Source organism: Phasianus colchicus, chromosome 3, assembly GCF_987193195.1.
Source record: "Phasianus colchicus chromosome 3, bPhaCol1.hap1.1, whole genome shotgun sequence".
In the NCBI taxonomy this organism is placed as follows: Eukaryota; Metazoa; Chordata; class Aves; order Galliformes; family Phasianidae; genus Phasianus; species Phasianus colchicus.
The window spans coordinates 9,694,131-9,710,500 of record NC_143438.1 but is presented as its reverse complement, the minus strand read 5'-3'; the positions used below and the strand labels follow the sequence as shown (position 1 = coordinate 9,710,500).

Here is a 16,370-nt window from a genome sequence, read left to right as displayed (position 1 = left end):
TGCCTACACTATTTCCTTTACAAGCCAGGATGCCATTGGCCTTCTTGGCCACCTGGGCACACTGCTGGCTCATGTTCAGCCAAGCATCAACCAACACCCCCAGGTCTATTTCCTTCACACATAATCCATCACGCCTGGAAAATTCTCCTTTGCAAATCTAAAGGAAATTAATGATAGTTCTTCTTAACACTGCACAACAATTATTGGTTCAGTTGTTTCTAGTTATTCAAAACTGAAACATTAGCAAAGCAATTTTTTATCTATTGAATTCAAATATAATTGATGCACCAGGAAGCTCCTCCTCTGTGCTTCATTCATAGCTAATGATCTTTGCTTCCTAAAATCATCATGAAGGTTATAATGACCTTTGAGAGGAAGAACTCATGCAAAGAAGTCCCCAGTGCTCTTTAGGCTGAGGGCAACCTCAGAAGAAAGCAGGGTTAAGAGTCTGCTAGCTAGCAGGTTTTAGTTTTGATTGCCAGTTAAATAGAAAGGGCAGGACTTTAGCGTTTAGTCCACTGCTTGGTTTAAACAGCAACATGACAAGTTATGTGAAGGGGAGATGCATGTTGGAAGAGTTCACCTGGGATGTCTTGGTCCTGGGGCAAAGAATGGCAGGACAGAAAGGTCAAATATCCTGACTACATAAATGCCTCTTTGGCTGCTTAATAGAACAGCAGAGGCACTTGGCACAAAGGCAGCAGCATGCTTCAACTTCTCAGCTGGAGGAATGGCCCACAAGCACTGTCATCGTGGAGCACAGCAGATTATTAGAGGAATAAAGACAAAACTGTGCTTGATTTGCAGAGTGGAGGGGCTGGAAATCCTCGTGACCCTGTCAGGGCTTTAATGGGTCTGCCACAGAGAAGAGCTGTGTTTGAACAGTGGAGGGGTGCTGCTCCTGGGGGAAGAGTTCAAAACCACTAGCTCGGGAGCTTTAATAAAAATATTTCCCACTGTTTATTCATCAGAACTTGAAAGTAATAGCTACTGCAGAGCTCAGTGGCAAAATCTGTACGTTTATGTCATAAAGCACAGACATCTCACTTCTAGAAGCTGGTAACAGCATTTGTGGAAAACGGATGAATTTGTTAAGATAACCAGTTTCTGGTATAAGCAGTCCCCATAAAGAGGGCTTAATGCTTATTTCTAATCTCCTGGAAGATTGTAGGAATGAACAAAATGAGGTTAATCACCAAGGAAAATCACCAATGAAGCAATACATCTTTTGTTAAGTATTAATTATATTTTATTTGTTCCCATCACAGAATTTACAGGGTTCTCATGAATCGAGGATTTTTTATTTACAGTACTGTTTTTTATTTATTTTATGTACTCTGAATGGATCCCCTCTCAATTGAAAGTGAATGAATTTGTTCTCTATCAGCTTTCTGCTTGAAAATAAAATCCTTCGTAAAAGATCTGGCAATCTCTGTCAGAGAAATCCGGGCAGAGTGAAACATTTGATTGTACAAGCTGTTAGAGCCTAATGAGTTCTGCATCTAGACACTTGTACGTTGTTTTTTTTTTCACTTGATCCTGCAGTAGCGTAGCAGTTTACGCATTTAAATGTGCAAGACTTGTTCGGGAGGAAGATTTGTAATAAGAGAAAGCAGCGTGTTCCATCGTTTTAGTATAGCATCTGTTATTATCATTCAGTGCTGCTCTTAGCCCAGCATGCCCTTCCTCTAAATATCTTATTAATTAAACTGGCTTAGTAGGAAAATAATTAATACTTTCAGTTCTGTGCCTATATAGAAAGGATTTGGAAACTGATAAAAAGATTGCTTTCATCTAAGCTTCAAACTGGCGTGGTTTGATTTGGGTTATGGGGGGGTTGATTTTCTTTTTGCCATTCTGGATTAGAAACAGATTACAATGAAAAGTGGATGTGTGAAAGAACCTATGTATTTAGTCTGCTGAAAATTTAGATGGAGTGCTAGGTGGACTGCAAAATAATCTGTGTTTCTGAGAATTCTTGCCCTATATTTGAGTATGTTGCTCAGTAATAGTTTTGGGAAAGTTACTCCTCTGCTTCTGCATAATATCCAGGTTAGGAATCAGACCGCGGAAGTATTACTGGGTTCCTTACTGCTGCTTTTATAATGTGATGGGAATGCCTGGCCATGAAATCAGCAGTAATTGTGCTGCATAACTGCACAGCTGACTGTTCACAAGGCAAATGGGTGGGATGAAGAACGCCAGTGGGTGCCAATGCTTGTGCAAAATGACAGACACGTTCATGTCCTCAGTGGTTGACTTTGATGGCTTGATCTACACAGCCCATGGGATCTGTACCTTTTGTTGGCTGTTCTCACCTGGCTGATTTGTGTATGGTATATGAAAACCCAGCATCTCGTGTGGAAATCTATCTACTTGTATATATACAACATATGGTAATACTCCTGCAGTCATGTGCTCGGATTTGTGTGTAAAGCGTGAGTCTGTTACTTTGCTATTTCTGGTGAAGTTCAGAAATAGCAGAATTTGCCTCTCTCTTTGTTTTGTGAAGAATGCTGCAGGCCTACAGACAGAAGCTGCTGCTTTGCTGCTGGTTTGCTCAACTTAATTGCCCTCCGACCAACACAAGCTGAGTGCTCTACTCTGTTTGCATTCGGGGAAAATTACTGTTTCCCAGACTTACTGGAAAAGGAGTTCAGTAAGGCCAAATTAGTCTTTAAAGACAGGATTTTAATGATCTGTGTGGCGGGAGAAAGCTCAAGGATTAGCTGTAGCTTGTTTTGACTTTTTTTTTTTTTGGAGGGACTGATGGTGGCTGTTCTTAGAGAAGAAGCTTTAAATGCCATACCGGAACAAGGCTGCTTGGATGTAAGGAAAAGACAGATGGACGGCCAGTCTACAAGGCAACTCTGCAGGCTGATTGTTGGGGTGTCTATCTGTCAAAAGAAATCTCAGTTCTGCTGAAAGGCAGTGAGATGCCTAAAGCACTTCTTAAACTGGGCTGTTACGTTAAGAGCTTCAGAAATAAAACTGTGCCACACAGCGGGCCAGCGGGGCTTGTAATGTCATAATTCTGATTGATGTTGAAGCTCAGAGGGTGTGTTCAGAAGAAAGCAGGGATTTTATTAGCTACAGATTGTGTCTGCTGGCATTCTTAGTCCTGAAGAATACATGTTCAAAGCAGATTTTAAAAATGGAGAAATCTAAATTGATATTATGGAATTGAATGCTTTTTAAATCAGCGCTGCCTTGTTCGTGCTAAGCCACTCGTATCTAACAGCAAATAAATTGCAGTGAATGCAGTGTGTCAGTGTAAGCACAACTAATTCACCAAATATATTGTGTCCCTCTGGGAACAGCGAACAGCCAGCAGCGCCGGAAAAGGTTACATCCTCATGTTTTCAGGGGGCAGAGTGTTTCAGAGCCCCTTTTGCTTTAAATCTGCCTTGGGCAGACCGAAGAAGCAAAGTCCCAGTTCATCTGTGTGTGCATCTGCGCTGTGTCTGATAGGGGAGCATATGGCAGAAGCGATTCGCCCTTAACTGTGCCTCTTTTTTGGCAAGCATGAGCCTGTTTCTCAGAGAGCGCCCACAGTCGCAGCCCCTCCTGCACATCACTTCTCGTGCCCCTTGCTTGCTGCCTTTCAGCAATTTGCCTGAATCCATGTCCTTTGTGATGTTTTGGTTAATTGGACATTGTTTTAATTACTGCTGAACTAAACAAACATGAAATTTCTATCTGTCATCTTGCTGCCCCGGTGACCACAGTCTCCAAGCAGCAAATACAGGACCCAGGCTGTTGAGACCTGGTGTTAAATTACTGTCGTGGAGTGTCATTTGTTTGTACTTATTTTGAGGAAAACACCCCTCCAGGGAGAAGACTCCATTAAACAGCTCATTTTTGGCACTATACCAAATGCCTTGTTCTACTCTCATTGGAGTTAGTAGCAAATCAGCCTTGTCTTCAGGGCACCAGCAGTGCCAGTCCTCTTCCATGGCCAGAGGACAATCCATAGCCATGTCTTTCTCCATGATCTTTCACATTACCTTCTTTTTTACCTTTCCCTTGCTAGCTTTTGCATTATTTTTTTGTTCTCTCTTTGCAAGAAACATTTGGTCATGTATCCAAATTGGGAAATGGCAATTGAGACATTCCCTCAAATAAGTCAGTCTATAGACATTTCTCTCAATATCGGCCTTACTTCAAGACCAAGGAGTTTCTCTGGGCTTTTGATACACTCATTTTTCTCTGTCTGTGAGTGGAGAAAAAACATTTTGAAACATATCCTTTCTTTTCTGTTAATAATCCCCCTTCTCCTTTGCTTTCAGCTTTGGAAAGAAAGATATCAATGAGGCAAAGCAGAGAGGAGCTTATAAAGCGAGGAGTGCTAAAGGAAATTTTTGATAAAGGTAAGCGTTCTTCTTTTCACAATGTTAAATTGACATCCCATATAGTTTTATGGACAGATCTTACTTTGTCATAACATTGAGAACTGGCTGTACCATCTGGAATGGCAGAACCGTGCAGAATAAGGTCTCCAAACATCTCTTGGTGGATCTTGCAAATAAAATTGTAAGCTGATCAGAAATGTAAAACAGTAAAATATAAATCACAACATTGTGCAGTAGTCACCTGCTGCAAAACAGCGAGGCATCCCGACTGAGAGCAGATAGAATGGGTCTGTGCATGCATTTATTATCTCTGGTTGAGTCACTGTAGGATTAATGGTTATGGAGAAGAGAAATGTTTTTAAGATTTGGGATTGTGTGATGAGCATAGAACACTTGAAACAACTCAGAATGCATAATAATAATATTTCCCCGTTCAGAATTATTCATTTGTTGAGTTGGTGATGTATTACTTATGCAAAACACCATTATTTTACACAGGTAGCATAACGAATAATTGATATCTATTACATATTTGTGTGTGTATTTAACTCCAGCTTTTGTTTGTTTGCTGCTTCTCTTGTCAGTAACTAAGGCAGTTAATTAAGCAAACTGCATTGGCGTGCCAAGGTTGCATTTTAATTTCAATTGAACTTAGGTATGTGCTTTGATGCCTCATTAATTCCAAGTCTAGAAGTGTTTAACAATACCACAACAAAACCTGGTAAAAGTCAATTGAACTTCCAGAGTTTTTCTAAGTAGGATCTATCTTATAAAATCTGGATCATTTAAATCAACTTTGATCTAGCTTGGTGGGAAAGAAGAGATGATGTAAAAATGTGCAGCTTGTGATTACTTTCTATGTTTTTCATCTGTTACCTATTCTAGATGCTTTTTAATCCTTTGAGTATGCTTGAGCTCTCACTATGGCTAGCTGTCTTGAAAGTCATCCTAGATGCAAGTGCAGAGTAGAAACCACAACTGGCAAAAGATTTTCCCTTCTCGGTACCTTGGTTTTTGCACTTTCTGGACAGTGACTTGGATTGAATATGCAGCCAGGTGTCTCCGTTACCAGCAAGGCTCCCAGTTCAGCACCCTGGGGAGCTTGGAAGTCAGCTTCTTGTCATCCCTACACTCACCTAAAGGCATCCTTAATAAAATCCCTCCTGTGCAACTTGATCCTGTTCTCTGCCTTGAAACTCAGGGAAATTCTCCCTTCTCTCCTGCAAAGGACTGCAGTAGTCTGTAATCTTCTTTGTCGCCTGGTGAAGTAGGCATTTCATGGAGGCCCTCATCATGAAAACAAACAAAAAATCTCCTCTTTGTAGTCATTTTTCACCTTTTCATATCAGAAAAACCTAGTAGGAAATACATGCTGCCTTTTCCTATTTCCAGTACAAAATGTAGAGACATCAGACTTTTATTGTCAGATGCAACTAAATTGGAAACTGTCACCCAACACAGCTAGATATCTAATTCAGTATCTTCACCTTACTTCGTGCTGTTTGCAAACACAGAAAGGAGTCCTTCCTTGAAAGAAGCAGAGGAGAGGGGAAGATAGTTGTGTAGAAGTATAGCAGTGGTGATCACATATGATGTAAGAATGTAAGTAAGGCAAAATGTGTAGAGGAAAAGTAACATTTTCTTCATTGATATAGTAGGACAAGCATGGTTCTCATAAAGGGTATTATATCTCGCTGTAAACCTTAAGCAGAAATAACATTTTCCTTGTACTTTCTGATAGCTAGTCTCCAATACTTCATGGAAGCGCTGCACTTCATAGCAGAAAGCTTTATTTGATGGTTGTTTCTATGCTTTCTATGCCAAGAATCATCTTGCACAGACAACAGGAGGAACCATAATGCTAAATCTCTGCCTTTCCAAAGAGGAGACCAAAGCTGAGGAGTGATTATTTTGCCTTTTTCTTAAACAGATTAAAGGAAACTATACAGATAGACTGACATAAGAACAGAAATTCCGAAACTGCAGTGCACTTAGTGTTATTTTATCATCTATGCTGAAGAAAACCAGAATTAGACAGCCAGTTTGTTCTCCTGTTGTTTAGAGTGACACTCTGACCAGTTTGCTTTGGGATTTGCTGGCTTTCCAGGTGACTGTGTCATCCAGCAGCTGAGAGCTAACAGAGCACAGTAAGTCACAGTGTTCACACATAGGAGAGTCACTGCATTCCAGCTGCTATTTTTGGGAAACAATAAATGATTTTATTATTTCGGTGACCCTCGCATGTAATTGTTCAAGTGAAACCACACTAGACTGAAGTGCAGGGAGCTCATTTCTTGGCAAGGTCCAGACTCGTGCCCAAATAACTTTTCGTTCTTTTATAGGTTCTGTAACTTGAATCTTCTGGAAATGTAGGCAAAGTCTGCTTCTATTTCAAATACAGTGTACTTTTAGAAAAACTGTACACTGAAGAAGTACCTGATTAGATGCCTTCTGTTCTAATAGTTTGTGGACTGGCAGAGTCAAGAGCTCAAACACAAAGATGAATAGCTTTGATTTTAACATCAAACTGTAGCCATTTCAAAAGCGACTGTCTTTAGAGTTGCCTGATGTGCTACAACACCAGTCAAAGAATTAAACGTAATGGTAGTATTTTGATACCTCTTCTTTAATCTGAACATAAACAAGTATTCCTGTAGTGAGAAATTTCTGAATGTGTATACTGATCGTTTGCTTCAGAGATAACAATGCAATGATTCCTTGTGGGCAATCATCATCTTCGCATTTTTTTACTATCCATCTGAACAAAATGAGGTTTTAAAACCCATATTTCAAATTACCTATAACCTGTCAGGATTTGAAAATGTTCTGTGAATGATAAACCACGAGCAACAGAGCTCAGTGTTGCATCGCCTCGGCATGGATGTGCCCCACCTTTCCTACCCTTCACCATCAAGAATAATTTCCTATCCGTTCTTACCTGAAAGCAGGCCAGTACTGAAGATGACGACTAAAAATGGAAAGTAACATGGGATGTAGAATTCTCTGTATCATTTTCACTTCCTTAGTCATTTATCTGTGGAAGGAGCTCATGAGCTTGACATTTTTCAGTCATACGAGAAGTTCTCTGTGCTAAGGTGTTCAGAATCAAAAGATATGGTGATAAGGCAGGCAGAGCTCCAAAGAAAGGAAACAACAGAAAGACTGGTCTGTACCAGCTAGGCACTGTCCACATGCAAATTGGGCTGCTTCACACTAAGTTATTTTCAAGAAGTACCCAAAAGTGAATCTGGTGAATGAGTTCCTGAGTACAAACCATGCTTAATCACAGAATCACAGAATCGTAAAGGCTGGAAAAAACCTCCCTTCATCTCATCCACTAAGCTATGCCACATCTACATGTTTCTTGAACATCTTGATTACTCATTCTGAAAGTAATTTTTTTCCTAATATTCAACCTGAACCTCCACAACACAGTTTGAGGCTGTTCCCTCTCATCCTATCTCTAGATACCTGACAGAAGAAGTCAACCTCCACCTCTCTACAATCTTCTTTCAGGTCACTGTATAGAGTCTATAAGGTCTTTCCTCAGCCTCCTCTTCTCCAGACTAATCAATCCCTGTTCCCTGAGCTGTTCCTTATAAGATTTGTTTTCCAGACCCTTCTCAGCTTCTCTGCCCTTCTCTAGGCACGTTGCAGGGCCTCGATGTCTTTCTAGTAGTGAGGGGCTCAGTACTGAACAGAGATCAAGGTGCAGCCTCACCAGTGCTGAGTACAGGAGGACAATTTCTTCACTAGTGCTGTTGGTATTACTGACCATTACTGACTGGTGCTACTGTATTATTGATACAAATCAGAATGCTGTTGGTCTTCTTGGCCAAGATGATCTGCTCCATAACCTTCCCCGATACCATGGTCAGGTTGACAGGCCTGTCATTCCCCAGATCCTCCTTATGACCCTTCATGAAAATGGGAGTCACATTGACAGTTCTCCAGTCATTTAAGAGCTTCCCAGTTGACGATGTCTGTTGATAGATGATGAAATGTTTGTCAAGCGCTTTTGCCAGCTCCATCAGTACCCTGGAATAGATTCCATCTGGCCTCATGAACTTGTGATAGTCTAAGAATTACACCGAGCTGAGAGTTCAAACCCTCATCCTTCAGTAGATAAGACTGGTGCTGGGTGAGCAGTCTAGCTGCTAGGCCAAACAAGTTCCCAGGGTCCACCTCTTTTAAACATATCATCTCCGTATTTCTGAGCCTTCACCCCATATTGTTTTTTTCATATGCAAAGGTGAACCAACAAGTCTGGGTAGAGTTTTCTGTGTCAGAGAATTTTCTCTGAGGTTCTGCTTCTTCCACAGCAGGAAGCAGGATCAGCAGGGCAGCATCCTTCACGTGCTCATTTTGCTGCAGAATTCATGTTGTTCATTTTGGTCCCTTCCAGATCAAACTGACTCGTACTCCACCTGCTTTATCAAAAAGCCTCATGCATTTAGGGAAAGTCTTTTTCCAGTTAGAAACAGCAGGCTCTGAGAAAATACAGCAAAGGATTTAGCAAGCATGAGAACAAAAGATTATGTTATCAATGTGCAAAATTAACTTTAAACTCTTAGCCACTTCCTTAAGACTAATTGATTCATCCTTATATATCATAATTGCATTACTAGAATTCTTTTCATTTGTATGTCAGCTAACTAAAATAGCTTCTAGTGCTTTAAAAATAGCAATTAATTTGCCTTTTATATCTGATTGTCAAGCATGCCTCTGATCCAGGATTAATTCACACTGAGAGATTCTTCACTCTAAAAATGATGATTTTATCTGTGTTTGATCTGTTTTCTGTGTTTTAGCAGCTCCCTTTGTAGCTTTAAGCAAGCTCAAAGTTAGGGTATATGTTTCAGTCATGATTCTGTGTCATGTCTGATCTTTTCAGTGAAATCTGAGGATGATTTTTAGAGTCTAGATGAAGATTAGAGATATATGGAGGGAAGATTAAAATAGGTTATGCTGTAAGTACAGAGAAGTGTCATGCTTGTTATTATGTTGAAAAATGAAAGTCAAAACTTTATCTCATATTTTGCTTTTTCTCAGTCATCCTGAATATACCTTGAGAAGTGCAAAGTGTATTTAAGTCTGTAAGATCAACATGTTACAATTGGCATCTCACTTCATTAAAATATGTAGATATCCTTTAAGAAAATATCTTTCTCTTAGGTAAGAATAATGGTTAAATTTAGTCCTGTGCTGAACTTAGTAAATACTGCTGGATATAGTCACTGTCTTTGGTTCAAAAAGCAATTATTCTGCTCAGTAAATAGTTATGATCTTTCATGAAACCATGCATCTGAGATAACAGCAGCCTTTATCCTGAACACCGTGAAGGGGCATGTTTATAAAAGAGAGACAAATCAAGAACAGGATATGTAGTATTTCCACTGAAACAGCTAAGTCAAAAAAACATTCAGCTTAAATGTTGGCTGAACTGTTGTTTGATCTTTGCTGTCTAGGGAAATAAAATGGTTTGTATCAAATGACCGAAGCACCTACAGTGAAGCTGTGCTGTGAACAGCTGGCTGAAACCTTCAGTTTTGATTAATGTTGCCACCTTTTGCCAGCTCAGTTGTTTGCTCTGAAAGCTACAGGTAGAGTTTCAGTCTGCTATGATGTAACAGTACGCAGTAAAAACTCTAGTTCTTCAAAAAGATAACCAAGAATGTCAAGACCTTGCTGTTCCTAACAATACCAAAATAAACAATAGATCATCTTTACATGCTGTACAGAAACTTTACAAGTCAGAAAATAATCTGATTTCTTTCCAGACTTGTTAATTGCAGTGTCTTGACATCTAAGTGTAACTTAACATTTTTTTTTATCTCTTCAGTGTTTTTTTCCAAAACATTATGCACATCTTATCCCTGTGAGGGGAAAATGTGTGCTCACTTGAATGATACACATCTCTGTTTGGTACAGTGAGCAGTAATTAGGCTAGTCACAGTTGCCCCAAAATCAAGAACTAGATCTGGGTATTCTGAATTTGATTTAAAAAAATGATAATTTGAATGTGTGGTAACACTAGGCTCTCTTTATCTGCCTGCTGGGCTTTCTGCTTTACAGGTCACATTCTGGTTATATTTTCAGGCTCCCACTCATAATGGCAGAACACTTCATAAAATTGTAATTGAGATGTCGGTGTAGTCTTTGCCTCTAGGTAGCAGAGGGCTGTGCATAACAAGTTCTGATATAAAAATCATGTGGGTTGATGCTGTGGAGAATGAGTTGATCCCACCCTTCTGTTCTATATTATTTCTAATGTGAAGTGGTATTTGATAGGAAAAAAAGTAACAATTGCTGATCCAGAAATGTTTGCTCAAATGGGTAAGTTATTAATAACGACTTAAAAAAAAAGACTTCTAAAATGTAATCTGCTTTATCTGAATATCAAGACCTTCACCTGGCAACTATAGAAATTTTTCTTTCCCTTACTTATACTCTTGGTCGTGCTGGAAGACTACAGTAGTTTTTTATTAGTATATAAAACAGTGGCATACGTCTGTGATTTTGTTTGTGCCCTTATAGTGTAAAAAATGGTGGAAGGGAATAATATTTGTTATTATCATTAAAATATAAATCATGTATTGCTGTGTTTGTTTTTTTTAAAGAAAAAAGCTTGATAGCTTCAGTTCCAGCCCATTCTCATTTCTCAGTTCACAGCTTAAGTGGAGACAGAGGGAAAAACAGATTTTATCACTCTATCAGATGAAAGGTGACTGAGAGCCATCCAGCTTAGACCACATATCATAATACATAATTCATACATCACATATCATATCACATAACAACCCTGTCAGGCAAATGAAATGCTGTCACACTTCTGTGAAACAGTTACAGACAGAACATCAGTCAGATATATTCAAAAATTATTCAACATAAGTTATATTTTTGAGATCCAAACCATATTGTTTTGATTGTTATCCCTGTCTTCTACATACATACAATGGCTTAGTTCAGGTTTCTCACTCACAAACAATATGTTACTGTTAGCAGGATTCACTTTGAATTATTCTGCATCTTAATTATGTGTCTTCTGTTATCATTTTGCTTTCTTCCAAATATTAACAGATGGAGAGCTCTCCATACCAAATGAAGAAGGAGCTTTGGAGAATGGGCAGCCTCTGGGCTCTGGACAAGTGCTGAGCTCCAGCCAGGTATCCCTGCCAGCCCTAGCAGAACTGGAGTCAGGCTCAGCACCTGGGGAACCCTGCTCTTACGAGGTGCTCCCAACCACAGAGATCATGGATGGGACAGGTAACATCTTGTTTTCATCATGCCATAGCTACTTTAAGCTGTTTGAAACAAGTTTTTGACCTCTAACTTTTGGTGTGTAGTCTCAAGAAGACCTTGCTGAAGACCAAGGTCTTCTGGTGGAGAAGGAGATAACAGCAAATGGATTATCACTGAATGCTCCATAAAAAAATTTCTGCTCTCTCAGCATAGCAGTATCTACTGCTTCTGCACAAGTAAGGTCTGCAAGTAAAGCAAAGTCTCTGCATTTTGTCAACTTGTAGCTGTGGATTTTTCTCCTGCTACTTCTCAGGTGTGGCAATGAGCTCAAGGGGTCTGACAATATTTTTAACCCTGGGGTATGTCTTGTCCTTTTCTCGCAGTGTGGTGTTGGGTGACATTTACATCATACAACTTTCAGTAATTAGCAGCCAGCTGTGCTGCTGATGAGGCTATCTAAGCTTCATCCTCAATCTATAAAGAGAGACAACAGTGTGTACATCTAAGTTAACCCCTCATTCTGTGTAGCACTGAGAGTTGTGGATGAAGGTCAGGTGAGGAAAAGTGACTAGCAGAAGTGCCCATCTGTGACCGGGCGAACTACGCGACCTCTTTGAAATGGAATAGCTCTTGTGAGGTGCTTTTACGGTTATAGTATAAATCTAAGGACCACCTGCTAACATATAAGGTCCTGAGCAAGCTGTCGTGACAGAACATCCAGGATGTGATGTTTGAAACATTTGTATTCAACACGTGGGAATACGTCCCAGGCTGGCGTAAGGGAGCTGACTTCTGTCAGAGGTAATGGGAAATTCAGCCGTTGTGTAGATGTGTGTTACTCTTTCTCTTTTTCTTTCTTTCCTTCCTTTCTGTGTTACACGATGTTTGAGTGAAATCTTCTAGTCAACCTGCATTCTTGCTCTGCTTTTCACGTTCTACAATGGCTGTATCCGCTACTGCTTTGCTCGTAACGTTGTTGCGTCTATGATGTGGTTGTGTCCTCCAGTGTCTGAAGAGAGCCCCACATCCAATGAATCTGGAGTCCTCCTGTCCCAAGATCCTACAGCTAAGCCAGTCCTGCTACTTCCCCCCAAAAAATCTGCTGCTTTCCCTGGAGACCATGAGGACACCCCAGTGAAACAGTTGTCCCTCCTCAAACAGCCCCCTGCCCTGCCTCCTAAACCTATTGCCAGGATTGCCAGCCACTTAACTGGTAAGTTGGTGTTCCTAGATCCTCAGCACCACCATTTCCCTTATAGGAAAAGCCTGCCCTTATAGCAAGGTGCTCTGTGTCCTTCTGTAAAGATGTTCGCCCATGTTGTTGTGTGTACTGGTAACATATGTGTGTTGTACCTAGGGCAGGTATCACAAAGCATTTTCAGGCTGCACCATCATCAGGGTTGCTTCAGGACTCTCCCCCTCTCAGACATAATTACCTAATGCTGGCATAGCATTTCCCTCACTGTTTTTTATCAAGATGTACCATTGCCACAAAAATTACAGAATGTGCATTGATGGGAAAGGAAATACCAGGAAAACACTAGACATCTTTAAATGCCTGTAATCATAAAGGACAATGGGGTTGAGAGGAGAGGGAGAATTTTGCTTTCTGCTATTGCTCTTTGTCACTTCTCCCCTCAACCACCATCTGGACAGGTCCCACTGCACACACCCTACATTTTTCCCTGTTTCTCTTTCACTTGCCCCCCTGTCCTTACACAGGCTGTACTATCCCACGGCTTCTTGCCATTGTAACTCCCTGCTCACACTTCCTGCCACCTGCTTCCTCTGGACTCCACTCTCTTGTCTGTCATTTAGGCCACTGAAACAAAGAATTATTTCATTTACTCAGAACAAAAAAGGTTCCCTAAGTCCTTGCTTGCATCTTTTGAACAGTCTGCTCATAGTTTCAGCCACTTCCCAGGATGTAGCGCCTTGAAATCCCAAGGTCAAGACGAGATGTGGTTCATCTCTGTTGTGGGGCAGCTCCTGGTGTTCTCACTGGGTTGCTCTTCTGGTGTTAATGCTACTCCAGCCTTTTCAGGGCTAATGTGAAAAATGTTCAGTCTTCATTAATATATTCAAGTTACTATTTTTTCCTGGAAGTTAATGCTTGTTTTATGTAGGTTAAGAAAAATATCAGAAAAGAGCTCATTAGGGAAGAACATGTTCTGGTTTTCTCTCATAACTGTATGTGGTCTCTTCATGTTCCTGTTTGGATGGCTACACATTTTTGTTCAATATAGTTTTGTTCATTTTTTGTGGAATCTCTTTGCTTTCTTGCCTGCCAAAATCTACACATAATTGCCTTACACTACAAACCAAATGGGCATTTCTGCAGCCTGGAAAGCCAGGTAGCAGTATTAATGGCTTCAGGTGAGGAAAGTGACAGCTTCCTATTACCTTCCATTTCATTCTAATTACAAAAAGCGGCTCAAAAATGAGGCCAACATGAAGACAATATTTAAAAATAATAAAAATAAGAAAGGAATAGTGTAGGTAAAAAAAAAACTAAGGTGTAGGGAAAGCCTCTGGTACTAAGTACCCATCATTCATAAGCCTTCCTTTCATGGAAGATAGCAGAAGAATTGCACCATGGTTGCTTCTGATGGTTTGGGGTTTTTTTGCAGCTGGAAATTTTGTGTGAAGTTGAATTGGTCTCAAGCATAAATCAATTGCTTGATGGTGACGACTTTCCAATTAAAGTGAAATATAACTGTGACTTCTCTTAGTTCTTGGTAGCCTTTACTCATCTCTCATTCGATCATAACTGATCTCTTGTATGTGCATATGGACAGACTCTTGTACATGCAGGAGAAAAGAGCTGAGATTTAGATTTGGTTAAGGTATTCCTGCTAGAACAGAAAGCCTCATTTGTACACACTTTATAAATAAAATCATTAAGCTTTTTCTTAAGGATCCATTGACATTCATGGTCTAAGGATGTGCATGTTCAGCTCCTTGTGTTCTCCAGTGGTAATCATATTAGCCATGTATAGTTGTTGGAAATGAGCAGTCAATCCTAATGAAGCACTCTCATCAGTGAGAAACAGAATGAAGGCTATTCTTTTACTAATAACCCTAGAGACATCCTCAGCTTGTGTATGGGAAAACAGGTAAAATCTGAATCCTGGCACTCAAGGTGAAGATTATTCTCATTACACACTCATTTCTCTACTAAATATTTTTTGAGAATATTGAAGGAAAGATTAAGAGATTCTGAGCATGACTAGTAGGAAGGAACAGTGGTTAATGGCCTGTTAGTTATCTCTGTTCAACAAGACTGCAAGGGAAAATGTGATCTTGTGATGGAACACATTTCAGTCAGAAGTTACAGAAATGCCTCAACTTCAGTCTTAACATGTTTGTATGTATGTATGCAAAATGTATATATGCATAACTATTTAATGTAAATGTGTTTTTTACAAATGTAAATGAGAACATGATATTATAAAATCACTAAAGGTATAAAATCAGTAAAACGATGTCCCTTTGGGGTCAGATCTGGGACCAATGCACTTTAACTTCTTCATCAATGACAGTGACATCTGAAGGTTTGCAAATGACACCAAGATGTGTGGTGTGGTCAACATGCCTGAGGGACAGGTTGCTATTCAGAGAGACCCAGACAGGTCTGAGCAATGGGCCCAGGTCTGAGCAATGGGCCCAGGCTCATGAAACCCAAATGCAAGGTCTTGCACCTGGTTTGCAGCAGCCCCCAATATCAGTACAGGAGAGATGTGGACCTGCTGAAGTGCATCCAGAGGAAGACCACAAAAATGATTGAATGGGTGGAACACCTCTCCTGGTGAGAGAGCTGGGGCTGTTCAGCTCAGAGAAGAGAAGGCTCTGGGGAGACCTGAGAGCAGCATTTCAGTATCTAAATGGGGGACTGTATGAAAGAAGGGGACAGACTTTATAGCAGAGTCTGTTGTGACTTAGGGAAATGGATTCAAACTAAAAGAGGGGAGATTTAGACTGAATATAAGGAAGGTTTTTACAATAAAAGGGTAGAGAAGCATTAGAGCAGGTTGCCCAGAGATCTGGTGGATGCCCTGTCCCTGGAGACATTCAAGGTCAGGATGGATGGGGCTCGGAACAACCTAAGGTAGGTATAGGTGTCCCTACAGTGTTCATTGCAAGGGAGTTGGACTTAAGGGGTCCTTTCCCAACTCAAAAATTCTATGATTCTATAGTAAGGACAAAAAAAAAAAAGAATGAATAAACACAGAACACAGAACTTGAGGAAATAAGAGTTTCCTTTGTGTCTGATATACTTCTTGCTGAGAACTTGCCCCAGAGTTCTTCAGTAATGATATGAAGACTGACTTGCAGGGTTTGACAAATAATGTAATACAGGTTTTAGAAATGTCAAAGAAACAATCTTCACCTCTGGAAGCATGTGCTAATACAAAGATTGGTCTTTTCCATGATAAGAAATGCACATAAAAGAGCAGGCCTAAAATAATCATGTAAAAGCACATACGATTTTGTGGAAAATAAAAATGAATAATTGGTTTTTAAAATGACAGGAAGATGATTGCCTGTAGCACATATAAATCACGCAGCCATGGCATGACTCTTCTCAAGGCCCAAGTGCCTTAAGAAGGGGATGAAATCATGTGGGAATGGAGACAGGGCTGTAGAGCAGTCACTGGCAGGGGTGCCTCCTCTGCTGCAGAAGGGTGCTTGGTACTTTTCTCCACCCCATCTCCCAATGCTCTTGGTAATGCTGCATCAGCACAGAGCATCCTGTCACGGGTGTGGAAATGCCAT

The 16,370-nt window shown here is 40.3% G+C and overlaps 1 protein-coding gene across 8 annotated transcripts in view; it reads left to right on the top strand.

Annotated features, from left to right (window-relative positions):
* The window catches only part of PHACTR1 (phosphatase and actin regulator 1), a 296,676-nt gene that overhangs the window by 217,107 nt on the left and 63,199 nt on the right, over positions 1-16,370 (top strand). For 6 of the 8 annotated variants that reach the window (XM_090136928.1, XM_090136931.1, XM_090136930.1 and 3 more), the window contains 3 exons: positions 4,290-4,370; positions 11,433-11,618; positions 12,601-12,807. In XM_090136928.1, coding sequence (XP_089993054.1) covers positions 4,290-4,370; positions 11,433-11,618; positions 12,601-12,807 — 474 coding nt within the window. The remainder of the gene's footprint in view (positions 1-4,289; positions 4,371-11,432; positions 11,619-12,600; positions 12,808-16,370) is intronic. The other 2 variants (XM_090136927.1, XM_090136929.1) reach the window with 1 other exon arrangement.